At 47.7% G+C, this 27,016-nt stretch overlaps 14 protein-coding genes across 14 annotated transcripts; 7 read left to right on the forward strand and 7 right to left on the reverse strand.

Moving 5' to 3' along the window:
• Positions 1–496: 496 nt before the first annotated feature.
• Positions 497–1,465, reverse strand: ASPZODRAFT_1968839 (hypothetical protein). Its single transcript, XM_022727455.1, has 2 exons — positions 1,444–1,465; positions 497–1,376 (listed from the first exon to the last, which is right to left on the reverse strand). Exon 2 carries the CDS (start codon positions 1,345–1,347, stop codon positions 610–612), a length of 738 nt encoding a protein of 245 aa, XP_022581023.1. The 5' UTR covers positions 1,348–1,376; positions 1,444–1,465; the 3' UTR covers positions 497–609.
• A 469-nt stretch (positions 1,466–1,934) lies between these two features.
• ASPZODRAFT_16273 (hypothetical protein) lies at positions 1,935–2,712 on the reverse strand (the record flags this gene model as incomplete). Its single annotated transcript, XM_022726592.1, has 4 exons — positions 1,935–2,230; positions 2,314–2,509; positions 2,566–2,607; positions 2,659–2,712. 4 exons carry the CDS (start codon positions 2,710–2,712, stop codon positions 1,935–1,937), a joined length of 588 nt encoding a protein of 195 aa, XP_022581024.1.
• A 341-nt stretch (positions 2,713–3,053) lies between these two features.
• On the reverse strand, positions 3,054–4,713 carry ASPZODRAFT_25608 (hypothetical protein). Its single transcript, XM_022728012.1, has 7 exons — positions 4,442–4,713; positions 4,303–4,382; positions 4,237–4,243; positions 4,143–4,187; positions 3,925–4,079; positions 3,807–3,863; positions 3,054–3,743 (listed from the first exon to the last, which is right to left on the reverse strand). Exons 1-7 carry the CDS (start codon positions 4,493–4,495, stop codon positions 3,158–3,160), a joined length of 984 nt encoding a protein of 327 aa, XP_022581025.1. The 5' UTR covers positions 4,496–4,713; the 3' UTR covers positions 3,054–3,157.
• Positions 4,714–5,193: 480 nt separating this feature from the next.
• Positions 5,194–7,389, forward strand: ASPZODRAFT_142330 (hypothetical protein; the record flags this gene model as incomplete). Its single annotated transcript, XM_022724841.1, has 5 exons — positions 5,194–5,286; positions 5,340–5,446; positions 5,498–6,163; positions 6,228–6,802; positions 6,854–7,389. 5 exons carry the CDS (start codon positions 5,194–5,196, stop codon positions 7,387–7,389), a joined length of 1,977 nt encoding a protein of 658 aa, XP_022581026.1.
• A 588-nt stretch (positions 7,390–7,977) lies between these two features.
• On the reverse strand, positions 7,978–9,252 carry ASPZODRAFT_142331 (hypothetical protein; the record flags this gene model as incomplete). Its single annotated transcript, XM_022724842.1, has 3 exons — positions 7,978–8,457; positions 8,527–8,994; positions 9,046–9,252. The coding sequence occupies 3 exons, from the start codon at positions 9,250–9,252 to the stop codon at positions 7,978–7,980; spliced, it is 1,155 nt and encodes a 384-aa protein (XP_022581027.1).
• A 940-nt stretch (positions 9,253–10,192) lies between these two features.
• ASPZODRAFT_117065 (hypothetical protein) lies at positions 10,193–11,554 on the forward strand. The gene is made up of 2 exons (XM_022721161.1): positions 10,193–10,356; positions 10,415–11,554. Exons 1-2 carry the CDS (start codon positions 10,228–10,230, stop codon positions 11,324–11,326), a joined length of 1,041 nt encoding a protein of 346 aa, XP_022581028.1. The 5' UTR covers positions 10,193–10,227; the 3' UTR covers positions 11,327–11,554.
• Positions 11,555–13,184: 1,630 nt separating this feature from the next.
• ASPZODRAFT_132589 (hypothetical protein) lies at positions 13,185–13,842 on the forward strand. The gene has a single exon (XM_022723062.1). It carries the CDS (start codon positions 13,252–13,254, stop codon positions 13,648–13,650), a length of 399 nt encoding a protein of 132 aa, XP_022581029.1. The 5' UTR covers positions 13,185–13,251; the 3' UTR covers positions 13,651–13,842.
• A 237-nt stretch (positions 13,843–14,079) lies between these two features.
• On the forward strand, positions 14,080–15,529 carry ASPZODRAFT_142334 (hypothetical protein; the record flags this gene model as incomplete). Its single annotated transcript, XM_022724843.1, has 3 exons — positions 14,080–14,827; positions 14,884–15,012; positions 15,069–15,529. The coding sequence occupies 3 exons, from the start codon at positions 14,080–14,082 to the stop codon at positions 15,527–15,529; spliced, it is 1,338 nt and encodes a 445-aa protein (XP_022581030.1).
• A 255-nt stretch (positions 15,530–15,784) lies between these two features.
• On the reverse strand, positions 15,785–16,674 carry ASPZODRAFT_132591 (hypothetical protein). Its single transcript, XM_022723063.1, has one exon. It carries the CDS (start codon positions 16,535–16,537, stop codon positions 15,812–15,814), a length of 726 nt encoding a protein of 241 aa, XP_022581031.1. The 5' UTR covers positions 16,538–16,674; the 3' UTR covers positions 15,785–15,811.
• Positions 16,675–18,455: 1,781 nt separating this feature from the next.
• On the forward strand, positions 18,456–19,097 carry ASPZODRAFT_142335 (hypothetical protein; the record flags this gene model as incomplete). The annotated part of the gene is made up of 1 exon (XM_022724844.1): positions 18,456–19,097. One exon carries the CDS (start codon positions 18,456–18,458, stop codon positions 19,095–19,097), a length of 642 nt encoding a protein of 213 aa, XP_022581032.1.
• Positions 19,098–19,224: 127 nt separating this feature from the next.
• ASPZODRAFT_132592 (hypothetical protein) lies at positions 19,225–19,753 on the reverse strand. The gene is made up of 2 exons (XM_022723064.1): positions 19,524–19,753; positions 19,225–19,468 (listed from the first exon to the last, which is right to left on the reverse strand). The coding sequence occupies exon 1, from the start codon at positions 19,721–19,723 to the stop codon at positions 19,535–19,537; it is 189 nt and encodes a 62-aa protein (XP_022581033.1). The 5' UTR covers positions 19,724–19,753; the 3' UTR covers positions 19,225–19,468; positions 19,524–19,534.
• Positions 19,754–22,446: 2,693 nt separating this feature from the next.
• Positions 22,447–22,905, forward strand: ASPZODRAFT_52789 (hypothetical protein; the record flags this gene model as incomplete). Its single annotated transcript, XM_022728446.1, has 2 exons — positions 22,447–22,779; positions 22,837–22,905. Coding segments are annotated over 2 exons (402 nt in total), but the record flags the coding sequence as incomplete, so codon positions are not given.
• A 449-nt stretch (positions 22,906–23,354) lies between these two features.
• Positions 23,355–24,708, forward strand: ASPZODRAFT_132593 (hypothetical protein). Its single transcript, XM_022723065.1, has 4 exons — positions 23,355–23,663; positions 23,712–23,989; positions 24,040–24,210; positions 24,262–24,708. Exons 1-4 carry the CDS (start codon positions 23,366–23,368, stop codon positions 24,580–24,582), a joined length of 1,068 nt encoding a protein of 355 aa, XP_022581035.1. The 5' UTR covers positions 23,355–23,365; the 3' UTR covers positions 24,583–24,708.
• Positions 24,709–25,188: 480 nt separating this feature from the next.
• ASPZODRAFT_152015 (hypothetical protein) lies at positions 25,189–26,949 on the reverse strand (the record flags this gene model as incomplete). The annotated part of the gene is made up of 5 exons (XM_022725805.1): positions 25,189–25,245; positions 25,319–25,801; positions 25,848–26,204; positions 26,291–26,529; positions 26,586–26,949. The coding sequence occupies 5 exons, from the start codon at positions 26,947–26,949 to the stop codon at positions 25,189–25,191; spliced, it is 1,500 nt and encodes a 499-aa protein (XP_022581036.1).
• Positions 26,950–27,016: the final 67 nt, after the last annotated feature.

Here is a 27,016-nt window from a genome sequence, read left to right on the forward strand (position 1 = left end):
AACCCAACAGGGTGGTGACGCGCACCGGGGTAGACGGCTGCAGCCTGAGGAATGGCGAGTAGTGGATGGTAAGCCAGTGCACAGCTATTGCAATGCTTTCCGCGTCACCAGTACGAGTAACTCTAGAAGTATCTCATATGTCGTCATTAGACCCCACCCACCGGGTCGGGTCGTACCGCAGTGGGGCCCCGCAAAGTACTCCGTGATCCGTATCAGTTACTGCCATTTACTATAGAGTATACTGATATCTTTCTATTATCTAGATTACACAATCCGACCAAGAGACTCATGGTGTATACTCCGTCCTCTGTATGGACAACTCCGATGGATTCGACCTGCCAGTCCGGTTTAAAACCAGGCCGGTAGATCGACAGATCGATTCTCTCTGCTGCATTTCCAGCACTATCATACGTTTTCCATATAAATATGAAGCCTCCGTCTATAATAGCAGTGATATACGAACCGGTCACTAGAGGAAAAATATAGGTTATATAAGCTCTGTAATTCCCAGTAATTTATACTGCAGAAAAGTTATACACAAGCTAGTATTCAAGTGACCGCATAGGGTCTTCAATATACCAGGATAGTCAATTGAACATAAGGATAAAACTATTTACTCCTGCTCGCGGTAAAGAGCTGAAAGGTCGGGGCCTTGCTAAAGGCCACAAAGTCCAGCACATCCGGCACCTGCGGATCAACAGGCGTCAGCCAGCGGAGATCCAGCAGGCCTGCCTTGCGCGCAGTCCGCTCCAGCTGCTCGCGCGTATGTGCATTGCTGATGAACGAGAACGGGGTGGCAGTCTGCAGTGTGGTGTGGAACTGAGCGATGCCATCCGCGATGATGGAGAGCGGTTTCACCACAATACCGAACATGGCCTCGCCTGCGGTGGGGATGCCCGGCAGGAGATCCCAGTTGGGCACGATGCCAATACACCGGCCCCCATTTGGCTTCATGTTGTCGTGCAGGTTCTGCCACATGGCGAGCAGCTTGGCCTCGGTATCCGCATAGTTCAGCAGCCAGAACGCCATGACCAGATCGAACTCGCCCATGCGGAACGGCTTGCTGCAGTCTGCCACGTAGAACTCGGCTCCCTCCTCGCCCTTGGAAAGGATCCGGGCGTTGTTGATCATCGCGGAGGAGATATCGACCCCGATGGCTTGTCGTGCGCCCCATTCGATCGCCTTGCGGGTGTAGAAGCCCGTTCCGCAGGCCAGCTCAAGGACGGTGGCCCCGGAGATGCTCTTGCCAATGTGCTTCTGCACAGAGGATAACTGGGCTTTCCATGAGGGCAGCTGCGTTGCGTCGTTGAACTTGCCGCCGATGCTATCCCACTGGACTGTGGCCATAACAAATAATTTCCACTTTCTGTGTCTTGCTATTTGAATAAGAAATCTTGTTCTGTGAGTAATGGAGAATGAGAAAGAGAATCAGAGACAAATCACCTCGGTCAGACCCCTCTTTCCCCTCTCCCCTCTCAAGGCCTCCCCTTGGGTCTTCTGGTTGGTGATAGGCCTGTGATAACAATTTTAGACATGGGTATTATTAATCAGTATATGGAACCATGCTCTCACTAGTGGAAATAAATCTTTTTCTTTACAAAGAGTAGGTGATTGCCAGAAGATCTCCAAGGACTCTTTCTTAAGTCTATACTGGCTGCCAAATACTTCAGAACTTTCTGTGCTGTTATTGAGTTCTATTGGGGCTTCCCAATTATACAAGGTATATGGAAAGAAATCTTCAGAGATATATAAGCATATGGAATATTTCTATAATGATATAATAATTAGGTAAAATAATTTTAATAATTTCTGTGCTCTACTTATTTATTACTATGATAGATAATAGCTTACCTGGAATTAGGGGGCCATTGAAGTAATATTATATAGCTTTAGTTTATAAATGACCATTGTTAAGAAAGTACTATTTAAGGCCCCTAATTAACAAACTCATACACATATCTCGCCCGGGCGTCCTTGTTCCCATGCACCGCAACAATGCGCCGGGTATGATACCGCTTCCCCCCGATCTCTTCAAACCCCCAGACCTGCTCGTACGTCCAGCCGTCCTTGACTCCTTTTCCATATAGCTGGATGTTTCTCTGGCCCGCCGCTTCTTCCAGCCATGCAGACGGGGTGTGTCCGTCTGCCAGTGTCTGGCCTTTGAGGAAGCTTGCATTGGCGCCGCTGCAGGCTAGATCGATTTCCGAGATGGCACAGTATCTAGAGCGGCCTAAAGTGATATTGAATAAGCAGGGCTTGAAGAAATAAAAAATACTAGAAAAAAAAAAAAAAAAAAAAAAAAGAAAAGCTCACGCTCAACTGCGCCGAAAGGCCCATCTTCCTTGGTAACCGGGTTCCAGTCCATTGAGAGCTCATTGTTGGCCTCTTTGCCTCCCACCGTCACCGCCAGAGTCAGATGAACAGTTCCCGAGTCGTCTGTCGATTGATGGACGTCCATCTGCGGTGTCGCCATGGCCATGGTCTTGCGCATCAGGTATCCGATTCCTTGCTGCATATTGTGAGAAAAGAAATACAAGGCTTGAGGCTTTGAAGTCATGAACTGACAATAGCAAGAACAGCATCGGGATTATCAGATAAAGTCTTGTTCTAGTAAGGTATTAGTATGAGTAGAGCTAATCTTTGAATTATAGTCCTCACCAGGATGAACCGGCCAGAGAAATTCTCGGCAGTGATGTGACTTGGGATGGCCATGAGATGGAAGATTGGCAGCTTCTAACTATTCCAGTGTTGATAAAGAATTTCATCAAAATTACCTTTTGATTAATATTTTTCTGTGGTTGAGGCCTCTTATATACCTGTTGTCGCTCCCATCGCATCACTTACTCCAAAGTGATAGCGGCTTGGCTTTGCCTGACTGGATCCGTTTGAGATTGATTCAGCTGAGCCTTGTTTGCTGACAATTACTACAAATGGTTTGGCTTGCCTAATATTAAGATTAAGACTATAATGATAAGATTAGAATAGTACGTAGTATCTTTAACCTATATGCTTACTGCTTACACACTATCATCCTTATTGTGTAATAGGGATATGGAGATCTCATTATCAATCATTCAACTAATTTACGCTACTATAAACAATACGAAATCAGACTCTGGAGGTATGTAATATGTACTACAACAGTTGAAAGACAGTATCAGGGCTTGCGACCATAGACGACATAGAGCTTGCCGTATTGATGAACCGAGAGGTCCAGGAGTTCGCTATTAGCCTTGGCCAGGAGGACGGCGACTTCGAGGCTGGACCAGCCGAGGACGTTGGTCAGCAAGCCGGGCACATACGAGGAGATGCCCTGCTGCTGCTGCACCTGGAAATAGCGACCGATCTCCTTCTTCTTGGGGTCGGCCGGCCAGGGACTGATGGGGACCTTGATGATCTTGCAGACGACGTCGACAAACCCGGCATCCTGGAGGGCGTCAGCCCAGGTGTCCATGTCGGCCATGGGTTTGCCGAACTTGATGCTGGCCTCCTGGATGAGCTCGACCATCTGCTTGGTGAAGGGGGCCTTGTCGAGCGAGCCGTCGTCGGAAAAGCACTCGATGCGCAGCGACTGCATTTCTAGAAAGCCGCCGGGGGAGAGGGCGTCGAAGGTCCGTCGTGCCAGGAGCGGGAAGTCCTTGATGGCGCCCGCGAGCTCGCGCCCGTGGATGAAGTCGAACGGACGGGTGTGCAGCCATTCGGATTCGTAGTCGTCGACTTCGAACGCGAGATTGGGGGGGACCCTTGACTTGAATCAGTACCTCCATTCCACCCAGACAGCGCAGATAAAGAGGCAAGAGAACTACCATTTGGGCTGGATAGGACTGAGGTCATTCCCGATCACTTCTGCGTTTGGGTACTGGCTGGAGACGGATGGAGGTGAGTTTTGACCTATCCCCCTGGACAGAGATTCCAGCAACATACTCGGCAAAGTCGATGGCCCAGATGCCCGTTCCAGTACCGATATCCAACACACGTCGAGGATCCTTGATCGGGGCGAGGTTGAGCTCACCACCAAGCACCAGGCCGTAGATGTGATGGAGCAGGTCCATGCGGTCTTGTTCGTCTTCATCGTTGGGCTGTCCATATCAGCAATTTTTTTTTTGTGTTCTATTTATTTTAATGGGCAATGAAGGGCGTACAATCAAATAAGCTCCTTTCCGGAAGGCGTGATATCGACGGCCATTCTATCCAAGATGAGTTTTATTCTCATTCTTCATTCTTTGAAGAAAATACCTCGTATCTAGATGATCCACAAAGATTAGTATCCATAGTATCATTAGTACTATGATAGAGACCCACGTATAATCCAACACACTCGAATTGACCGAGGTCAGATCGCTTCCGACCAGGGAACCCACGGTGGAATCGGCATCGGAGGTCTGACGGGTCAGCAATGTACTTGGTAAGAGAAAATTTTTCCATAAAAAGGATGACGTACGCCAGCGACCAGGTCTGCGTCAGTAATGACCTGAACGGTGTTGTCGTTGCACATTGTGAAAGAAAACAAAGAAGCGCAATCCTTGTTGAAATGCAGGAAACAGGGGCTTTGCAGGTTCCAAAGTCTGTCTTTTATGGAACGGGCCGGGACAAGGCGGGGCAACACACGCTAGTCTGGCAGGGTCAGGCTGTTGAGGGTGATCAGAATTCCTCCATCTATAGAGAATGGGTCTTGCAGGGTGAAAGATATGGAGAAAATACCAGTAGTTTAGGAGATGAAAGAAGGTAGAGAAAGTCATTAGACTGGTGAAAGTTATTTGGACTGAGGCGGGAAACTGCAATAATCAGGCAATAATCAGGTGATTCGTTTATTATTGCTTATATAAGCCATTTACATAACTAGGTGGTTAACAGCATAATTTTGACATTAAATACTAATAAGGCTTCCTTATCATAACTATAACTATTATCTTACTATTTTGACCGACAAAAAGAATCCTCTTATTTGCCATAAATATAAAATATAATGACTTCATATATTATTAAAAATAAAGTAAATATATTCACTACTCAACTATTATTATACATAGATGGAGCATGTCTACTGAAATATTGCTTCTAAATTAGACCTAAACTGAATCTCTTTTGCTGACATGATTCTCCACTCCCTAAAACTACCCCTCATCTTTTATCCGCTCACTCTCGACTGCTCACTGCACGCAGTTTCCACAATCACGATTGACTCAATCTACCATGGCGCAGACAGCAGCATACGGCTCGTGGGCGAGTCCCATCACGGCCGATATGTTGACGCAGATGAACGTCACATTAAGCGATGTCGCAGCGGTAGACGTTTCCTAGTACTACCATTAGATATTGAAATGTCTAACAGTCAATAGACCTCCGATGGATCTATCTATGTATCCGAAGGAAGACCGTTCGAAGGCGGCCGGAACTGTATCGTCAAGTACTCCGAGGGGGTGATGGAGGATGCCCTGCCGAAAGAGTAGGAATACTGATACCAATCAAAAGAGGGAAGATGAACTAACCTCTGTAGGTATGATGCACGCAGTCGAGTGCACGAATACGGCGGCAAGGGGATGACAGCGAGTGCGACGACGGGGCAGATCGTCTTCACCGACGTCAAGACGTCCGGTCTGTATCTGCTGGACAGCGCGACAGGCTCCGTCGACCGCTTGACGGCTCCCTCGGACACGCTGCGTTATGTGTGCACTTCTGTGCGTGCATCCAGCAAGACTGGCAAGATCGACTGGATCCTGGCTGTCGAGGAAGACCACACGAAACCAGCGCCAGCGGACGTCCGGAACACGGTCGTGGCCATCAACGTGGGGACAAAGCAGGCCGTGACGCTTCTCCAGGGCGCAGACTTCTACAGCTACGCCCACTTCTCGCCGGACGGCACCGAGGTCTGCTGGGTGCAATGGAACCACCCGGACATGCCCTGGACGGGGACTCTGCTGTGGACGGCTCGCTGGGCGGACGGGGGAGAGCTCTCCCAGGCTCGCCAGGTGGCCGGAAAGGCACAGTCGGAGAGCATCACCCAGCCTCGATACGGACCAGATGGCACACTGTACTTTGTGGGCGACAGGACGGGATTCTGGCAGCTGTACCGTCTGCCACGGGGGTCTTCACAGCCAACACCGATCCCATTGAAGGGCCTGGAAGAGGCGGAATTTGCTGGTCCGGATTGGTTCATGGGGAAGTAAGTAAAGGAACCTTTCTTCAATGTTATAAGATGATAATCCTCTGAATTAACCGACCTGCAGTTCCACTTATACCTGCCTGACTTCTCGCCAGCTGGTCGCAGCCTATGTGCGCAACGCGCAGTGGTCGTTCATTCTGGTCGACCTCGACAACGACTCGTATAGGGAGCTGAATGTGCCCATTACAGACCAAGTCCAGATTGCCGAGTGTCCCCTGTCGGACACCAGCGTTGCTGTTCTCGCCTCCTCGAGCACCAGCGTGCATACTCTATACACGATGACCATTGGCGACACTGCGGTTCTCAAAGCTATAAAGAAATCATCCGATCTTGCCGTCCCAGAGACCGTGTATTCCATCGCGCAGCACATCTCCTTCCCACGCGTGCATGGTACATACCGTCAAGGAGAATGCCATGCCGTCTTCCTTCCGCCACACAACCCAGAGTATCAGGCTCCGCAAGGGACGCTGCCTCCTGTTGTCGTGTCTCTGCATGGTGGTCCGACCTCCCATTCTGGACCGGGACTATCGCTCGCCGACCAGTACTGGACCACTCGTGGGTACGCCATTGTCTGGGTGAACTACGGCGGTAGTTCAGGCTATGGCCGTGCGTATCGAGACCTTCTGAACGCCAGATGGGGTATGCCTCCTCCTTGTTCGCTTTCACTTTGAGATTCTGCTGACATTCTAGGCGAGCTTGATATCGCCGACACTGCCAGCTGCATCAGCTACATGGCCTCCAGCTCCCGGATTGACGGCACCCAAGTCGGGATCTGCGGCGGCAGCGCAGGAGGATACGGCGTCCTGCAGGCGCTGTGCGACTATCCCGAGCTGATCGCGGGGGGGGCGTCGCTATACGGGATTGCCAACCTGCGCACTCTCTGCGTCGACACGCACAAGTTCGAAAGCCACTATGCGTATAACCTGCTGTTCCCGCCCGAGACGAGCGAAGAAGACCGCGAGAAGGTCTTCAACGACCGTAGCCCGTGCTACCACGCGGACCGGATCAGGGCGCCCCTCTTGCTTCTGCAGGGAGAAGACGACAACGTTGTTCCCCTCAGTCAGGCGCAGGATATGGAGAAAGTCATGCTGGAGAACCATCGCGAGGTCAAGCTGGTCGTCTTCAAGGGCGAAGGGCATGGGTTCCGCCAGGCAGCGAGTAAACGCCGTGTTCTCGATGAGGAGGAGGAGTGGTGGAAGAAGAACCTTCTCAAGACGGAGGTTTAAGATTCAATGAGATGGAGAGAACAATGGAAGTGAAACTGCTGCCTGATGAATATAACCATTCACTCTTCTGCCTTAACACTCTTCCTCTACTGAAGCCTTATAATGCGACCAGAGTTTAAAGAGTCTCAAGGCGAGATGAGTATTGAATATATCTCCTCAGCTGCGACCACTACAGATCGACAACACTTCCCACTCAGACGGCCTTGTCACGGAAGAGTTCATCATTTTCAGCAAGCGGGAAAGAGAAGCAGACCACCAAGCTTCTTTCGCCGAGCCTGGAGACTCGGTCTTTTGTATGGAGCGATTAGCGTGCTGTGAGGCTCGCGGGCATGATTCAACGGTATGCCCATGCAGGACTGGCGATGAACATGCCGGATCCCATCGCCTCTATCAAGTGATGACTCTCCCTACTGCAGAAGGGGCTGCCTTGAATCTTCTATTAAAGGTACCACCAGTGTGCTTATACTACAAAAAATCTACTTCTGTCTCACTGTCGTATACTTATGAATGATTATTCAATAACTAGAGGTTCACTCATAGAAATATAGCACGCTCACAAAATAGATATGAAAATACCTTCATGCCGTATCATGGAGTGGTGTACATCCCGGGTACAGCGACAGACTCGTAGGTTTCCTTGCCCGAGGAAGGCTCCGTGGCCTCCTTGACCGGCTCTTTCTGCGATGGAAACCCCTCCTGGGCAACCACAGGAGTCGCACCCTGAATGCGAATTGGAGGCGGCTGTAGATGGAACGCAGGGGGAGATTTTGATGGATTCTGCGGCGTGGCATATTGCACATGCGCATTATCTCCAGCAGGAGCACCACCATAAAAGTCCTGGTGGAAAAAGGGCGACTTGGGCGTCGTCGCCATACGGAAGCCCGGGGTGTTGGGAGCAGACTGGAGACGAAGCTGGGCCAGGTAGAGATCCGAGCGGGCTCTGTCTCTGGTGTCCATGGTCTTCATCAATCGGCGCTTGGAGTAGAAGCGGTAGAAGACGACGGCGTAGATGAGGATCACAAACAGTTCGATCACGACTTCGATGATGGCGCACACCAAGCCCCAATTCTATCAGGTAAGTATCTTCATGTTTATATATATATAGAGAGAGAGAGAGAGAGAGGCAGAGGAAGGTACCTGCAGACGGCAGACGAGGTTATAGTTGATCTCCTTCTCGAACAGATCGTACCGCTCATTGGTCTTGCAGGACCATCCCCACAGATCTTCACCATTGCCGGTATTCTTGGAGTTCTGGAAGATGGCGGCGGCAACCACCCACATAACCAGATTGAAGACAAAGTAGCACACGGAAAAGACCGAGTAGTAGATGGCCAGCTTCTTGGCTCGCTTGTGCCCGCCCTTCCAGTACCCCCAGAACACGACCAGGCAGGTGAGAAGGGAGACACAGGACAGGCCGATGAGGAGGTACTGTGCCCATGGGTTCGTCCCCAGCGCCCACGGAGGCAGGTTGTTTCGTTCGGGCAGGGTTTTTGTTGCGTTGAAGATGACGAGGGTGGTGGAGAGGAGGGACAGGATGATCAAGCTGCAACTGAAATTGACGACGCGGAGGAAGGCTTTGGCAAGGCGGACGCGGGTTTTGACTCTCTACAAACACATCAGCTCTTGATCTAAAACACCTCCCAGTCAACCTCTCACCAGATCCTTTGCGTTCTGCCTCTCGGACGCCTTTTCGTGTTTATCCAACAGATATTCCTCCCGGGCAGTGGGACTCTGAAGGTCCAGCGCCCACCCTGGCGTGCCAGGCACTCTCAACGCGCTCTGGGGAGTCCGCTGGAGAGGGTCATTGTCTGCCACATAACCGAAGCCTAGTTCTGAGATATTCGTTGACCTTTTCTCAGACATTGTATCGTCGTATGGCTGTCTTACAGCATTCACTAAACACAGAAAGCGACGACGAGAGCTTTCTGGCCCTGTCGCTCATCTTAAGTTCCCCAAGGAGTGTGCTGCAGGCGCTCTTCTTCCCCGGCTGGATGGACGGATTGTTGTGCCAGGAGGAAAAGTGGCTGCCTATACGAGGCTGATATTAAAGGCCTGCCAATCAGTTCTGGTCTATAGGCGCGGGCGCTCGTGTTAAGCTTTCCAGGGTCTGGAGGAAGAACGAATGCGATCCACAGAATAAATTATGCTATAATTGACATCCATGCCAGGTGCGATACTCTGTGTTTCTTTCCTGTCCATCTAATAATAGGTGGATGGGTGAATATGCGCGACTGATTTGCTGGTTTAAATTGCGCAACTCTTTAATTGTAGGTGATATATGCCTCCATTTATTTGATTCCGTGGAAATATCTATTAATAGGGTTATACATTAAATAACAATAAACCAGTTTCTTGTGTATACCTGAAACACCCACTCTTCAGCTACAAATAGTCCTAAATATGATCTTAGGACCTGATATTTCTCTATTCTTCAGACCCGTTATCTGATTTTGGTTTGATACTTAAATTACTGTATGGATCTCAATCCTAATTGATATAAACATATAAGCCCTCTACAAAATCTAATTTTATATATATGTATAGGTATTGTATTCCTGACTGTAACCCCTATAGAGGCCATCATGGCGATGGAGACTAGAAGTATTTCCATGATCTTTGTGCAATTACCCAGAGATAATGATATACTCTATTGAAGATACAGCTTGAACTGAAGACATTTCTGATTATATGGCAGTGTTACTAGTAAGAATAATATTAAACCCTTGCCAAGGCTTCTGACATCGCCTTCTGCGGGGTCCGTCGGAGGCCGTCTTATTTTATCCGTATATAAAGTCATCCAAAAGAACTTTTCATTCATTTAAAGACTTGCATGACAACATGCACCAACATACCATCTCGACACGGACGTACAAGACTGTCCACGACAAACCCATCCAGGCGGACGTCTATACAGTTGATACTGCTCAGCCTTCGCCTGTTCTTCTCTGGTTCCACGGAGGATACATTGTAAGAAAATGGTTGAATAAAGAGGTCAAATAAGGGCAATATTCTGACTGATAGATAGATCACTGGCGACCGAACAGCCATCCCTGCATGGCTCGTCAACGCAGCATTCACACGCCGCTGGACGATCGTCTCAGCGGACTATCGCTGTCTCCCTGAATCGACAGGATTGGATCTAATCCAGGATCTCTGCGATGCGTATAGATATGCTGCAGAGGGTGTGAGCAAGGATTTCCCTTCTGTCCTAGTTGACAAGGAGCGGATCATCGTGGCAGGAGGCAGCGGGGGCGGATACTGCGTCGAGTTACTGGGATCCCAGACGCAGATACAGAAGCTGGATCCTCCGCCTGCAGCCCTGTTCGCTCTGTATCCCATGTCAAACCCTGCTTCGGAGACCTGGACGTTTAAGGGCCTGAAATGGGAGGGTAGCGAGCTGTCTGCGTCGCAGACGGCAGAGACAGCCGTCGATATCGCCCGGAGACAAGCGAGTCCCGCCCAAGTCAGCTTTGGCGAGGCGTTTCCCAAAGACGATAATATGGACACGCATGCTCGCTGGAATACTCTCCGCTATATTCTTGAACAGGCCCTTTTTGTCGACTACCTTACCGGAGTAAAAGGACTGGGGGCGAAGATCGCAGCAGAGGGCGTGGCGGCTGTCCCTCCTCATCTGCAGATCTTGTTCCCAACCCACTTCTCCATCACGAAGTTGCTGCCTCCCCTGGTTGTTGTGCATGGCACAGGAGATCGTGACGTGCCTGTCACAGACGGGGAGGCGTGGGTAGAGAAATGCCGTCAAGTGGGAGCGACCGTCGCTTATTATCCCGTCCAAGGGATGGAGCATGGTTTTGATCTCGGCTACAAGTCTTTCGAGGATGGAGATCTGGGCGATGACGGGGGGAAGATCGCTCTGGCCGAGAGTCTCAAACAGCTGGATCGTTGGTTAGTGGAGGTAACAGATAATAGGAAGATTTGAGCTATCAGTTGAGTCAAAGCAATAAGGATATATTCTGATCATTATTATAAGCCCCGTTCGTTTGCAATTCCTATATAAGCCCTAACATATATCCCTGATACCAATCTACTACTCATCAAATGCTCAGGCACATCGTGAACTCCTGTTGAAACTAAAATGTGTTGAGATGTGGTGAACATGAGTTTCAAGAGAATCAGGTGTCATCTGCTAATGTGCTCTGTTTTTATGATTATAAATTCTATGCAACTCTCGCAAGTGGCAGCATGAGGACAAGACAGCAGGTCTCCAGGCCGTCAATGGAACTAGACCATCTAGTGCAATGAGGACCACAGTTGATTTGCCCTGGGGCAATCGAATGCTCTGAAATCATAGTATTCAACTATGCATCAACCACTTGGCACCTTTGGCATAAGGTGTATCAGTTGATATTGAGACAAAAAGCCCATATATCAAAGAAAGGTGGAAGATAGGTGACCATATAAAGCGCTATTATTGTTTTTGCAAGACTCCAGCGTGGCCGACTAGAGGGAATTTTGGGCAGTCAATCCTGGCTAAGGACTTCAAAAGGTGTCATTAGCATCATGCCTTGACATACAAATTGAGAAACTTCCTGTATTTATATAGTATAGAGAAGATATGCCTGTAGACAAGATTCATGACAGAGATTAAATGCGAGGGAGAAGCCACTGTATTTATATGTCTACTGTATGGTTGCCTAGCTGTTTGCTATAGTACTATTCACTGACAAATACTATTTATAAGATGAAGTGTTTATTGTCCCTATGAATAGCCATCAAATACCCTTATTGCTATTCAATCCTATATACAAGTTGGCCAATGAGATCTTCTTGCTATGGTTCTTTAGAAGGATAGTGAAAGGTAAAAGAATTGATAATACTCTTATTAAGTATAAGAACTTCCTCTACTATTAACTTGCACCATGCAATGAGCAAATGATATAATAAACTACTTGGCCAATCTGCCCTCTATGGAACTACCTTATCCCAAGTATATATTTGGCACACTTTCCCGGCTCTAGTGGACCAATAAGTCATTCCAGCGCCTGGAAAGGTTCCTGGTAGAAAAGGGTATCATGTCGGTAGGCGGCGTGCATGAGAGACAAGGCAAGGACATCTAAAATAGTTTCAAATAGACCCAGACACTAGGTATCATACCTTTAATTAAAATGCAAGACTACTAGTAATCTGCCGCTGTGGCATTGACCCATTCATAAGCATTCACTTCTTAAAGCAGGACAGCCAGAATAAATTCTTATTAGACTTAGAGGGTCTAAATCAAGACAAAAATATGCCATTCATGTCCTAAGATTTTTCCATTAGAGCAAATAAGCTGTAAATTGGCCTGATTTTCAAACAGCCTAATACCTTCTTTAATCCCTTGATATTCTGAAGGACAAGCGCAGCGAAAGGCTAGGAATTATAACGGGTGCCGGCTGTTGGCACTGGCAGCTGCTGATATCTTCTCTGCTGATTGGTACTAGGTCTGCATAGTTCCTTCAATAGTGTTACCCTAACAAAGAAGTAATAAGCAGCCAGTGATAGAATGTAGTACAGACAAGTACAGTTGTTTTATGCTATGTAGGTCCAGGCTTGGGGGACGCTAGACTACCAGGACAAAAGACTAACCCAATTGAGATTCTCAGAGTCCTGCATATTACCTAGGGATTACTGCAGGGGGCCTAAGTCATGTAAATGTAAGGGGGGCTCTTAGGACGGGACGCCTGACATCTAACTATAGAGAGTCTCGAAGTATAGGCCCAGGAATGTATCTCAGAGAAAAAGAGTATATAATGCATAAGAAGTCAGACTCAAGATCACTACCATCCACTATCTTCCAATCTCAATCCAACAACATTTCCTCCAAGCTCTCCAGATCACATATTCGAGTTTATCTCTCCCTCAACAATGAAGGTTCATCTCATCACCCTCCTTACCACCCTTCTCGCCGCCACCCCCATGTCCTTTGCCAGCCAGATTAATGACTGCGGCGACTCAAGCTTTGACAATGAGACCTCTGGCGGCTCTCCCAAAGTCTCCGATTGCCAGAAGATCGCATCCAACATCGCCGGCGGTGGCTCTTGGTACCTGGATGATTCCACTACTCAGCGGCAGCTTGTCCAGTACGGCACCTGTGCATTCGGGGCTCGACTCACTGAAAACGGCCCCAATTATATTGGGAATCAGGACATTATCGATCTCATCAATGATTCCATCTCCAAGTTCCAGTCAAACGGCCTAGTCGGGTCCAAGGGATCCATGAGCTGTGGGGGCTCTGGTGTGGCCTGGGCCCTTTACCATACCTGAATTCATCACACCATGTATAGAATGAGCTCAAACAGCAGAGTCAGTTTAGTTTCATTGTGGCAGGGAGGTGACTGTGGTGTCGATCGACAGCAATTGAGGTTGTTAATCACCTTTCTCTTTAGTGGTAATATATATCAGGAATCCTGCTGTCCTTGGGTTTCCCTCTCTCTCCTCTTCTGGCTTAGTGCTGATAGTAGGCCAAGATCAATAGTTTTGGTTGCATAATTACACCGAAATTATATAATACTAATTGGGTATAGTAGCGGGGTGCAGCCGATAATACCCCGAAATCCTGGGAAATGCGGGGGAATAAATATACTGTGGGGTATTAAATTGACCATCAACTCTTCAGACGTGGTAAATTTCTTTGATTTTTCTTGACATCCTACAAGCTCTACTTTTCATGTTTGACTTGGAAGATAACTTACAATGCACATTCTCGTCGTTCTTGCTCTTATCGCAGCCAGCGCAGAGGGCAAAGGGACTACAGTCCGGAAGACTGGCACTGGCCCGACGGGGTACGAGGTTGACTTTGTCTTCACGCCCAATTCGACCACTAATGCTTCATCGGTGCTGCTGGGTGGGTTCCCCTTCTTCTCGGACCCGCTGCATGCCTCCCTGGTCAAGACAGATGGATACACCCCCTACGAATGGCGGGCGGATATGTTCTCGATGCGTCTGTCGCCCGACTATGGCAATGAAGCCGGCACGCTGTCTGGCCTGGCAATGCAATATAACAACCAGACAGGCGACTGGGAGGTCACCGTGCCACTCCCCTCGGGCACCTGGCTGTACGCCTATTATCCCGACTGCACGACGGGCAACTGGCGAGACTGTAACGTCTCGCTCGTAGACCCGTCCAATCTACCGCTGGAAGCCTTCCCGGGAGACCAGCTGCTCAGCGCCATCCAACTGCCTTTTGACGGGGAGTTCCAGGTGCAGAATTATGACTGGCAGCTCCCGCTTGAGGACGTCTCCAAACGTGGGAATGTCAGTTTCCATCAGTATGCCTCGCCCGGGTCGACCTCTCCATACCCAGATGTCCATGACGTGGGGATCTATCTCCCCAGTGAATACGGCCTATATTCCAACAAGACATACCCGGTGCTCTATCTTTCCAACGGTGGCCAGGGATCCGACTCTGACTGGTTCCAACAAGCCCAAATCCATCATATCAGTATAGTACCCTTTAGACTATGTTGTCGCTTCCCTCAACTTATATACCTCTCATAGTGGACCGTCTCATTGATGCCGGGGCCCTCGAGCCGACCATTCTCGTCACACCGGACTGGTATAACCTCGGCTTCACGCTCGAAGAATACGAGACCAACGCGACGCTGCAAGCCGAATACCTAGATGTTGGTACGTTTTCCATGTCTAAAGTAAGGGTATCTTGAATGAAGTCGTAACGGTTATAGTTGGCTATGACCGCTTTTTCAACAAAGTGCGCGAGAATTTCTTCTCCTACCTCATGCCATGGGTAGAGGACCACTACGCGATAGCCAACGACTCCTCACAGAGAGCGTTTGGTGGTCTCGCGCTCGGCGGGACATTGACACTGGCCATGCTCTTCAATGCTACTGACTATTTCTCTTCCTATTGCGTCATGTCGCCCACGCCGGCGCCGGCAGCGGGAGATTCGCAGTACAACGCTACCACCAACCCGGCGCTGCGGCAGGTGGGAATCCTCACGGGGGCAGGCTTCTATGATACTACCTTCCCGGCTGCGAGAGACTGGGAAGTTGCTTTGGCGGTTGAGAATGTGACGTATGCGAGCCATTACTCCATGACGGGCGCCCATGAATGGAGTACCTGGCAGGAGATCGTGTATGTGTATCTGCGGGATGTTTTATGGCGGCCTGTTCCATATAGTGCATGAGACCTTAGGGGTCTTTAACTATTAGATGTATTAGTGAAGGGGGGTAGAATTACTTATATGCTTAGGGCTTTATTATATAAGGTTCTTTAGACAGAATTATATACATCTGGTATCTTGCTTAATATAATATGATTAAAGAAGAAAGACAGCCATAGGATCAAGTAAACATCTAGATAAGGAGTTGAGATCATTAGTACTACTTCATGAACTTTGGAGAGATTCACTGGGCAATTCTCGAGTTCGTCTCATAGAACTCCCTGTCGAATCTCCTTGATATACAATTCAACCATTACTCCGTGAAGATGCTGATATCGTTAATCCCGTTGCATCCATCGCCCAATCTATGCGATATACATTCCGACCGAGTATGGAACGAATCTCCCTCAATACTGAAAGCCCCAAATCATCGATCCACCAGTGATGCCGCAAATGGTACAAGACCACACAATAATGCGCCAGTATAGCCAAAGCCATCGGTTCGTGGCACTCAATATGATCTAGGAACGGATCTGGGATGTTTTGGATCCAGGATAGCCCTGTCATAACGTCGGGGTCACTTCCTCTGGACAGATATGCGAGGCACGAAGAGAGATGGGCTATTGCTTCAGTGTAGAGAGATTTCCCTCCTCGTTGTTCTTGGAAAAAACTAATATTCTCCTCAACCATTCTTTGCAGCCCGTGCATGGCTAGTATGTACGTGTTTGGCATTCTTTCTGGCGCTGCGTTGATTCCTTCCCATGCCGTCCCTGGGAACTGGTCCAAATCGATCTGTATCTGAGTCGTCGTTGTCCGTATCTGTCGGAAGATCTGGCAAAGCGCACTGAGAGGGGAGGAGGATGAGGTGGAGAGACTGTGAGTAATAGTGGCAAAAGAATATATGACATGTATCCTGGACAGTGTGAGAGGGACTAGAATATTGTTGGTTTTGCCATAGTCCTCGGAATTAGCCTTCATCCAGTGTGTGCCGGAGCTGTTAAGAAGGCTGTTCTCCTTTTCTCCGAATGCCATTTGTAGAGTATAGAAGCATAGAAGGACACTTCTGACGGGATCTTTCTCTGATGGAAGGAAACAGCTAGAGGTGACGTTGCTTCTCCCTGTCTTGCGTTATCTATGTCTGGAATAAAAGTCAAATCAATTTGCAGTTGATGCTTTGGAGGCGACTTATAAGTCTCTAGATTCTCTAATCCTTATGTTAAAAGTGCTGTGTCGTCGGTACTTTTGGAAAGCCCCATACTGACTGCCTAGGTTATCAACATTATGCACGTTTCTTGAGGGCTTAGTATCCAATCCTACTTCAGATATTTCATCTACATGAATTCAACTGACTTGTAAATGTACAATTGCCTCCCCGGCTATTACCAAAAGAGTAAATGAACAGGCATATCATCGAGTCATGCATACCACCTTGATAAGTGAAGTTGCACTAACCTTGCCTAAAAAGAGTAAATGCACAACTGCGCTACTGCATAACACAGGAACCACATGTGGATATGCCAGAATCTAGACTTTCAGGCAGTAGAGTGAGCGGGTGGGGTATAGCAGGAGCCTTATGGGATTGCATAATAGTCTATGTGTATCACATTCAGAGGGTATAATTAGTACAAAGAATAAATACTTAGTAGCTATGAGCTGTTTAAATAATAGTCACCCCTTATCAATTCTGTAATCAAATAAATGAAGGTGATATATCCATGGATCATATATAAGGACTGGGCTAAATCCTGGACATTATTGATGGTAGAACAACACTCTTCTATTATCCTCATTCCCACCATCATCTCTTCCTATTCTACCTATTCCTCATAGGGAAATAGACAGACACCATCAAAAAATACTGCATCACTATAAAACAAAATCCTCAACTCAATCTACGGCCAAGTAAAAAACATACAACAGTAGGGATTCGCTGGTGGTCACCCACCCAACTACTAACCTACCGGCGTGTGGCTTGAGTACGGCTGAGCGGACGGGAAGCCCTATTTTCCACACCCTGTGGTCGTATGTACTATCAGTATAGGAATGGAGGGTTATATCGAGGAATTTAAAGCCACAATAAAGAGATTCTCGGCGGCGAGTATACATGGGATTTGAAGATGATTGTACTCCATAGTTCATGGTCAACATGATGACTCTGGCATTGAAAACGTTGATATGAGAGGAAGGACGCCTGGTAGTATCTCTTCCGAAATTATTTCTCATACCATATTAATTATAAACTCGGTGCACCTATAATACTAATAGTAGCTAATGGATAGATATCATGGAAGCTCCTGAGGCATTTCTAGCAAACATGGCATACTTTAACACACCGTAGGATTGGGCCTTCAGGTACATACCCAGAAGTTGGAACCACAACGTCTGTATTCTCGTGTATGGTGATTTCTAGTTTAGAAGAAATATAAGTAAGCCTTTAATTTTATTTGGGAGAAGGAAATACCTTCTATCTAGCAAATTCACTAACGCCTCCCTCCCCATTTTCCTCCCATACTTGCCATTATTAGCATTTTGGTCTAGCTTGGCAATGCTGTTAGTTTTTTGTCTCCAAACCTGCAGCTAGTTTAGTATTACTAGACACTGGTATTATAAGGGTGTATCAATGACTATCTCACTTGCCGTACTGAGGCACTGGACAACGTCGATCTCTCAGCAGCAAGGCTGGCGGTAAGACAAGTCTTTGAGATAAATGACACCGGTAGACTAACATGGATCTCTTTCTTCAAAGGTAACCCGCAAGTCCATCCTAGACAGTGTGAAAGATCAAGAAGTTTTGGATCAATTCGATAAAACCCTGAGCCCCCCACGGGCCTCTGGGGCACAAATCATTGATAACGTTTCCTACCCAACATGGACTCGCGCCTGGAATGGAGAGAGCATGAGCTTTATCTACAGATAAGTAAAAAAAACGTAGGGAAAACGAGCCTGGGATATGGACCAGATGTTAACAGGGAAGAACAGAAATGGCCAATTATTTGCAACGGCTGAAAGTCAATCCGCATGGGATACACTCTATGACGGACTCGATCTCCTATATGGAGTCAGAACACCGAGAAAGGCTAGCAGACTTTGGAGTCACTGTGTTTTCCCTTTAGCTGATTGGGATGTTCACAGCAATATCCCCAGTGCAACCGGCTTTGCTGTCGTCTGGACCGCTTTTGGTTCCAGAAGAAAGAGCTCAGCAACACCGTTTTTCCTCCTCTTCCTGTGCCTAGTACTCTGTGGGCTTCATATGCTGGGGTGGACGTATGAGTTCCCCGGTTTGTTTGAAGCATGGGCATGGCGCTCGGCCACAATTGCGATTGCGATCCTCCCTCCCCTGATCCTCGCTCACTCAAATGTTGCTGAAAGTCTCGACCTTCCCTGGCTGGTTGATGCGTGTATCCCGGGCATTCTAATACTTCTGTACATGGTGTGCCGCTTGTTCATGATTGTAGAGTGTTTTGCATCCTTTCGCCAAGCGCAGGCTGAGATCAAAGCCTTAGCCCAGAAATGGCGATTGTTCGCTAATTGTATGTCGTTGAGTCTACTCAGTAGGAAGAAGTTGGACAAAATATATAGAGCAATTGATTGATTTGGCTAGGATAACCTTTCAGGAATCTTCCCACTGGGGCGTATTATCCCTCAGTAAGAGCCACACAATTGTGTAACTGACTTGGATACAGAATTCTACTTTATTACATGTTCTTATAAAGGTAATCAAAAGCAACCAGGTCTATATACTTCTCCTTAATCGACAACATCAAAAAACCACTCCTGGCTGGAGATTTCATACTACACATATAAGGGAATATACATCTAATGCAGATTACAGCAATTACTAGGCTATTCTGCTGCAATCAATGGTAACATAAGTTCCCCTCTTTCATAGATATTTGACCTCAAGATACTCCTCATTGACTGAACGTTGTATATCGATCCGGTATTCCGCAAAGATGAGTCAAGCTATACACCACCTAATTAGTCTTCTCCCAAGTAGAGATAATAACCGCTTACCTACCCTGATGTAACTTAAAGACAGCCGTCTCCGCAATAGCAGATACCTCCTGCGCAATAGCCCATCCCGCCCTGAGCAGAGCAGCAAGATTTCAAAATCTCAGTAGGGCAGGTGACTTTGTGACAGACTTTCGGGGCAGGAGATGCAGCTACTACAGCAGCAAGAGAGAGAAGAAGAGCAATTGGGAGAGATATAAACTTCATGTTGGCTTGTTGTAGGATTTTTAATGAGATGATGGAAGGAAAAGGAGGTATGTCTGGGAATAAACACCCTTTTATATCTCAGGCCTTTGCCTGATCATTTCCTATTCCAGGGATATCACAGGGTATTTTCTGTCCATGCATGGCCTAGCATTACTAAACAGACCCAGATGAATCAATTCTCCCAGTACTTTAGGGCAAGTAAATGGGTATCGATTATACTCTAATCATATCACATTCTCTGGTTATTGTAGATAGACCATTATTGGAGTCAATACTTTAGTGTTTAAGGGAACATCTCTACTAATTAGAGATAAAGATTAAATCTCTTTCATTAGCTGTTTAAAAAATCTTCTTATAAATATATATAAATTGCAACTATATTGTGACTGTTGATTATGAACATTCATAAGCTGATGCTACTGAGGGAAAAACGAACCACAAGGGCGGCCCACAAGGAATCATTGGATCAGACTCCTTGCTTCCATCAAACCCCGGATGTATGCTATGGGCAGCCTTTGCATGCGGTTACCCTGAAAATGTTGCTGTATTCGAACGCTGATCCTTGATTTTCTATTATCGTACAAGAAACGTTGTCCGTCTGACTAGCTGATCAAGTAGTACGAAATATCTCATCATCCAAGACTACAATTTAGATCATCATTGGCAGCTCTCATCTCGGCAAGGAGTCTAGTGGGCCCTGATTAGTATGTGAATTGGAGACTACATAAAATTATTCAGGAGTTAGAAGGATAACATCTATACTCTTATATATAATGATCTCTAGTTGAGAAGAAATATAGGTCAGCCTTTAGTTTAGTCTAGGAGAAGGTGAAGAATACTAATCCTTTATCTTTTATTTAGTAAATTTACTAATGCCTCCCCCTCATTTTCCTCCCATACTTGCCATTATTAGCATTTTGGTCTAGCTTGGCAATGCTGTTAGTTTTTTATCTCTAGAACCACAGCTGGTTAACTATAATTAGATACTGGTATTATGAGGGTGTATCAATGAATATCTCACCTGCCGTACTGGCTGCTGCTTGGAGCATGTTGTTGCTTACTACGCTTGCGTATTGGCAATAAGGAAGTTGAATAGGATTATTGGTTGTGGAAGTAACCCTGTATTAACTAGATTATAGTGAATAGATATATAAAAAGGGAAGGTCTAAAGGGGCTGTTCAACCTATAAATACTCTAGAATATATTTCAAGTTCCATCTATTTATTCCGGTATCTAAATGGGTAGATTTCTCTCTCAGAATAGCCTTCTGCTTTGTTACTATGTAATATCAAACAAATATCTTTCATTTCAAAAATGTTAGGGTTATAGAGAATTCTATCCAGTGCTACAGGCCCAGGGAAGATGGTGGTCTTACATAGAACTAGTTTAGAAGACCATTTAGCAGACCCCTGCTCTAATTAAGTCTTAGTTATGCTACATGAAATATAAAGGCCTCTTCAAGTACCACATCCGACGGCTGTGTGATGGTTTTTAATCTGGTGTCATTTCAGCCATTGTGGACAGTAACTAACTGATACTAGAAAAATACATCAACAACGGGGAATCAACGACAGGGAAATGCCTATTATTACTCTTTACCAGGATGGACAGTGGTACCCGGGTAAAGAGTTGAGCCAGGAAGACTTTTGGCATAGTATTACACAAAGCCTATGGATAGTATTTAAGGCCCTTTCCCCTCCCTTTCCATGCAGTCAATGAGGTCCCTCTATATCACTGCTCAATGGCGTTCTTTCTAGGCTTTGCCCTCGTGCAAGCCACGACAGCTTTCCAGTTCTTCAACTCCACGCCATCCGGCTTCCCAGCGTCCTGTGGCCAGGCCTTAGCTGCTGATATCACTTGTTCTCACCTCATCTCTGCATGGTCGGTAGCAAATCGAGAGTACCTAGATGATTCAGCTCTATCATCTATCTGCACCCCTGCCTGCTCTGACTCCTTGCTCTTCTTTTATACCAGCGTGGAAGATGCTTGTGGACAGACAGAGTATATCTTTCCGGGAAACGTCAAGCAGACTGTCCAGCAATTCATTGAGCCCCTTGTATGGGCCTACAATGTCTCCTGTCTGACAAGCGCAGGGAACTTCTGTTACCCACAGGCGACTAATTCAAACCGTTCCCTGGAGCCTTGTTCATCTTGTGCCTTGCAATATGAGCTGGCCATGCTGAAGTCGCCCTACGGTCAGCTCCATATGGACCCTGGCTCCTTCTCATCGCTCCTGTCCTCCTGCAGTGTCCCTTCATCAAGCTATCCATACACTGCTACTGTCACTGCTACCATGTCTGGTCCTCCTGCACCAGAACAGAGCGGGATTGCGGCTGACTGTGAGTTACTCAACTATTTTATAAGTACCAAGCTGAGCGTGACACAGGCGATGCATATTATATTGTCCATGCGGGGGATAGTTGCTGGGGCATAGTGAACAAATTTGGCAATTTCACCCTCAACCAGTTCTACGCGTATGTAACTGCTTCTTCTTCTTCCTCCTTTCTGACGAATATACGGCTGACAGAGGATTCAGATGGAACCCAGCGGTTGGAAGCAGCTGTAACAGTCTCGAGGCCGGTATGAGGTTTCCCCTTGACGATGTTTCCCTCTTTTGTTCTGCTACAGACTCACCTTCCCACACAGGATATGCAGTATGCATTAGCACGACGGCAAGTCCCTCCGGCACTCCTACCACCACTGCCGCCCCTTTTAATAGTCCTTCTCCTTCGCCAGTGATGCCCAAGACCGATCCTGACTGCACAAAGTACCACAGGGTAGTGCAAGGTGATACATGCGATGGGATCGACAGGCAACACGGCATCACGCTGGCCGAAATCACGCATTGGAACCCCTTGGTCGGTCCAGACTGCACGAATCTCTGGCTAGGGTACTATGTGTGCGTCGATGCGCCGGACAAGCCTATCCCCAGTACAGAGACGGTGCTGTCGCCGCTGGAGCCAAGCACAGAGCCGAAATGCACCAAGTGGCATCTAGTCGAGTCGGGGGATACATGCTTTGGTATTGAGCATGATTATGGCATCACAGATGCCCAGGTAAGTGTAAAAGTGGATGAATAATTTCGTGTACGTTAAGGGCTGATGCACCTCTAGTTTCATAATTGGAATCCCCTTGTTGGAACAGATTGTGCTGGTTTATGGCTAGGGTATTATGTTTGTGTGGATGCGCCGTAGCAGATTCCTTTATAGGAAGTATTTCACTTAATTTATCTAGATCTTGTCTTGTATATTCTTGATGAACTGTAGAAAATATAGAGGACTACTTTTAATCAGTATCTATAGATCTATAAGTTAATATATATAACCATAGACCCTATGCGTTGTTAATTTAGGGTATAGAAGAAATGGAATCTAAGAAACTGGCAAATCCTGTATTAGGATGCCCATTAGATCTATAGGGAATGGGCCTTACAGGACAAGCTTCAGGAAGGGTATACAAAACTATCTAATCTCTTATGGAAGACAATTTCTAGCGCTAAGATATAATATGTGTATAAATGCAGTACCTCTCTATCTGATATTTACCTTTCTTTTCACTTTCTACTTCCTATGATGTTACTATGACATAATCAGTATGAGGGGCACTGCCTGGTAATCACCACTGCATCTAGAGTTGCTCATCATGGACCCTCTGAAAAGAAAGCGATCATCCCCTCAACCCTCACGACGCTCCGCAAGACTTCAAGCCCTTCATTCAAGTGAATCCAGCGGTCTTCTCACAGCCGCCAAGGATCGCATCGCTCACTATACTGACCAGCAGCGCCCTCATGAGGACAAGCTGAAAGCAGCACTTGCTGCATTTCTAGACTGGCTGCCTGATGGTGGTAGAGAGTCGGTCGCAAGAGATATCGTCAACGCAACCACTGACGACCAGCTGCACGCTGTCTTTTACAACCTTTTGACAGGCCTGGTCATGCCGAGTAAGCCATCAGACATCCTGACAGCCACCTACACTGCTAACTAGACAGTGAAAGTCCGCTCGGGAAGAAGCTCTATGGGAAGCTCCCCTCACACCCACAGGTTTCAACTCATAGAGGCCGTCACCGCCACCCTCAACCAGCCCAGTGAGCACCAGGAGAGTTTCCATGATCTTTGTCTAAAGCGTGATGGCCACTGCTGCGTGGTGACAGGAGAGATGGACACCAACACATGGATAGAGAGAGGGAGCCCAGAGGGCGTGGATTTTGGCCCGGTTGAGGTGGCGCATATCATACCTTTGTCATATGCATCGTGGAGCAGATCTACAGTAAGATATTCCCCGTCATTCATCTAGATCCAATAAGACTGACCAGGAAGGAATCGCCAAGTCAGACGGCCAGTGCCTGGGAAGTCCTTTGGCGCTGTTTTCCTGGTGTCCGCCAGGCAGGTTTGAAAGTTGAAACCATTAACAGCATCACCAATTGCCTCACGATGCGCAGCCCCGTTCGTTCCGCGTTCGGCAAGTTCGCCATCGCGTTCAAACCAACGGTGAGTAGACTCAGAATGAAGAAACCATATCTTACTAAAATAGCATGGTAGGACACTCCCAACGTCTACGAGCGAGTTCTATTCCGCAGATACCCAAGTGCCGAGCGGCGGAGTCTGCCCGCGAGCGACCGGATCGAGTTCAATCAGGCCCCTGGCGCAGAGGACTTGCCACTGCCGTGTGCAGCATTTCTGGATTGTCATTACCGCCTCGCCGAGATTCTCAATGTGTCTGGCATGGCCGAGACGATCGATGAGCACTGGCGCCGATGGGAGGACCTCAAGGGCAGCGCGGGGGATATGCTGCACCCGGACGGGGGGACTGACATTGGCGGATACCTGAAAGTCGCCCTGTGGGAGAGGGTGGCAAGATGACTATTATCCTATCATAGCAGATATGATCAGATCATAATATCTAAAGGAGAGGATGCCTATAGATTATGGATTATAGTATTTTAGAAGTAGCTCTGATGCGACTATATTTAGTTCTTGTATTCTCCACTATATGACATATGAAGTACTATTAAATACCTATTTGTATAGTAAGGCCTATTCTCTTCATCTATTCAACCTGAGTTGTGGAATAATATGATGGCCTAGTAATAACCTCAATACAGTATACCCGCAACTAGTGGTAATTATGTTCATCTCTCATATTTGCATACTATAAACCAGCTTAAATCTGCTCATAAGGAACTATTTTAGCACACACTAATCAAGCCTAGATTACTCTGCTCGCGCCTAAGGTATAAGTTCAGTGATTAGGACTAGGCTATATAGAAGGCGGGTTTTCTAATGAGACAGGATGATGAGGTACTCCGTATAATCCCGCCTAGATAAAGGAATTCTCTCAAATTCGCGCATTACATGATACCCTATTGAATGCCCTGGTGGATATAAGTGGCCAAGTATAAGGTCTTGACTAGCATTGACCATGTTTCTTTCTGTTCTTTTTCTCCCTGATTAGAAGCATAGGTACTATCAGGCCTCTAAAGCTGAAAAAACCAAGCGTAAGCCCCGAGGGTGCAAAGGTCCAGCCTGGGAACACCATATCAGTTCAATAGATGAAACACCACTTCCAAAGAGAAGGGAGTGAGAGATAGATACGTACTGGGGTCATTCGATCAGGCCACTGCGGGTCCAGAACCCAAGTGAGCCTCTGCACAAGGATGAAGAGAGAAATGTGCATTTCCAACAAGGCAAACCGTTCCCCCAGACACGCACGCAATCCCCCATGAAATGAGATGAACTCCGCCTGCGCCTTGGCCCGCTGGTACCTGTGAGCAATCTCTTCGTGTGAGCTGCCCCATCGCTCTGGGAGGAACTCGTCCGCCGTTGGGCCCCAAGCGGCAGGGTCGCGATTCGTGCCATACGAGTTATATCCCACGTACGTCCCCGGGGGGAGATGGATGTGGCCGTCGCCCAGCAGGACGGAGGAGGAGACCCGGCGATTGATCAGTTGTCCGATGGGGGGGAAGAGGCGCAGACACTCGAGAATCGTAGCTGTCAGATACGGGAGGGTGTCCCAGGGGCCTTGATGGAGATCATCAATGGGTAATTTCCGAATCTCGTCGCGGAGGCGCGCTTGGACTTGCTGTTGATGTCAATAAGCCTCTTTTGAGATGACTGATTCCACTGACTGGATACTTCCCAAGCAGATACAGCGAGGAGATCAGCAAGAGTTGCGGGTTCTCCTGCCCTGCCACGTAGAGAACGTTGAGGTTATCGCGGAATTGCTTTGCAGTCAGCAATCCATCTCGCTTGGCCTGCACCAGACTCCTGGCCACACTATCGGCTTGACCTTGTAGCACCTGCGTCTGCAGCTCGCCAGAGAATTCCTGGACGAGCTGTCGAGCCTTGACGCGGGAGGGGATGAGGGAGCCCAGCCAGTAGTCCAGCACAGGGAAGCTCATGAAGATGGGGTGGAACAGGTACTTCTTCAGGTCCATCTGGATGCTGTACAGGGGCACTGCATCTTCCATGGCCATCATTTGGGCCTATTGCTGTTAACAGATGTTTACTTTAAAATCAAGTGCAGCTCAGTGCAACTCAAGTGCAAGCAGGATTGAACATTTCCACCCACCCCAAGTTCCGGCACTCCCAATACCCCCTGCAGCAGGTTGGCGCTGGAGTAGCGTTGCAGGATGCCCTGAACGGTGACTCCCTGTCCGCCTGCACGACCCTGCGCCTGAAGAAATATTCCACAAAGGTTGGTCGCGTTTTCGCAGATGGGAATAGGATTGAACTGCGACGATAAGCCCGGCTTGATGAGTCTGCGATAGAGCAGCCAGTCATCGCCGCGAGATGAGATGATATTGTCGCCTACACAATTCATCAGCTCGCTCGTCTCATACGCTTGGTGAAAAGGGGAGTCCTACCCAAAAAGTCCGCCAACACACTATGCGGGATCTTTTTCTGGTTTCCCATCTTCTGAAAGACACGCTCGTTCCTAAACACTTCGGTCAGGTAAGTGGACCGCTGGATAATCACATTCCATTGACCGCCGAAGAAGATCTTGATGGCGCCGTGTTTCTCAAGAGGGGCCCGGATGTATTTCTGGAAGGTCACCTGCTGGTCGACATCGTGGAAAAGAGGCAGCAGAGTGACCCAGAAGGGGAGGTGGGGGATGTTGCGAGGATGCGTTGGTGGCTGGAGGAAGAGGTAGTAAAGCGAGAGGAGCACTGCACATAGGCCAAGAAGGAGAGGTGGCCAGGTGAGGGTGAGGAATAGAGTGAGTAGCATGTTTACTTGTCAGATAATGTGGTGGTTATTCAGGTATCATGCTGGCTAGGTCTGCTGGATGAGGTGG

Source organism: Penicilliopsis zonata, assembly GCF_001890105.1.
Source record: "Penicilliopsis zonata CBS 506.65 unplaced genomic scaffold ASPZOscaffold_7, whole genome shotgun sequence".
Taxonomy (NCBI): Eukaryota; Fungi; Ascomycota; class Eurotiomycetes; order Eurotiales; family Aspergillaceae; genus Penicilliopsis; species Penicilliopsis zonata.

Coding starts and splice junctions, on each gene's coding strand:
- ASPZODRAFT_25608 (XM_022728012.1), bottom strand. CDS start 4,495: ATGTGCAACGACAACACCGTTCAGGTCATTACTGACGCAGACCTGGTC. Junction 4,383..4,441: donor ACGCAGACCTGGTCGCTGGC/GTACGTCATCCT, acceptor CTGACCCGTCAG/ACCTCCGATGCCGATTCCAC. Junction 3,744..3,806: donor AGTCCTATCCAGCCCAAATG/GTAGTTCTCTTG, acceptor ATTCAAGTCAAG/GGTCCCCCCCAATCTCGCGT.
- ASPZODRAFT_132591 (XM_022723063.1), bottom strand. CDS start 16,537: ATGGCATTCGGAGAAAAGGAGAACAGCCTTCTTAACAGCTCCGGCACA.
- ASPZODRAFT_117065 (XM_022721161.1), top strand. CDS start 10,228: ATGCACCAACATACCATCTCGACACGGACGTACAAGACTGTCCACGAC. Junction 10,357..10,414: donor GGTTCCACGGAGGATACATT/GTAAGAAAATGG, acceptor ACTGATAGATAG/ATCACTGGCGACCGAACAGC.
- ASPZODRAFT_1968839 (XM_022727455.1), bottom strand. CDS start 1,347: ATGGCCACAGTCCAGTGGGATAGCATCGGCGGCAAGTTCAACGACGCA.
- ASPZODRAFT_132589 (XM_022723062.1), top strand. CDS start 13,252: ATGAAGGTTCATCTCATCACCCTCCTTACCACCCTTCTCGCCGCCACC.
- ASPZODRAFT_132592 (XM_022723064.1), bottom strand. CDS start 19,723: ATGAAGTTTATATCTCTCCCAATTGCTCTTCTTCTCTCTCTTGCTGCT.
- ASPZODRAFT_132593 (XM_022723065.1), top strand. CDS start 23,366: ATGGACCCTCTGAAAAGAAAGCGATCATCCCCTCAACCCTCACGACGC. Junction 23,664..23,711: donor GACAGGCCTGGTCATGCCGA/GTAAGCCATCAG, acceptor CTAACTAGACAG/TGAAAGTCCGCTCGGGAAGA. Junction 23,990..24,039: donor CATCGTGGAGCAGATCTACA/GTAAGATATTCC, acceptor CTGACCAGGAAG/GAATCGCCAAGTCAGACGGC.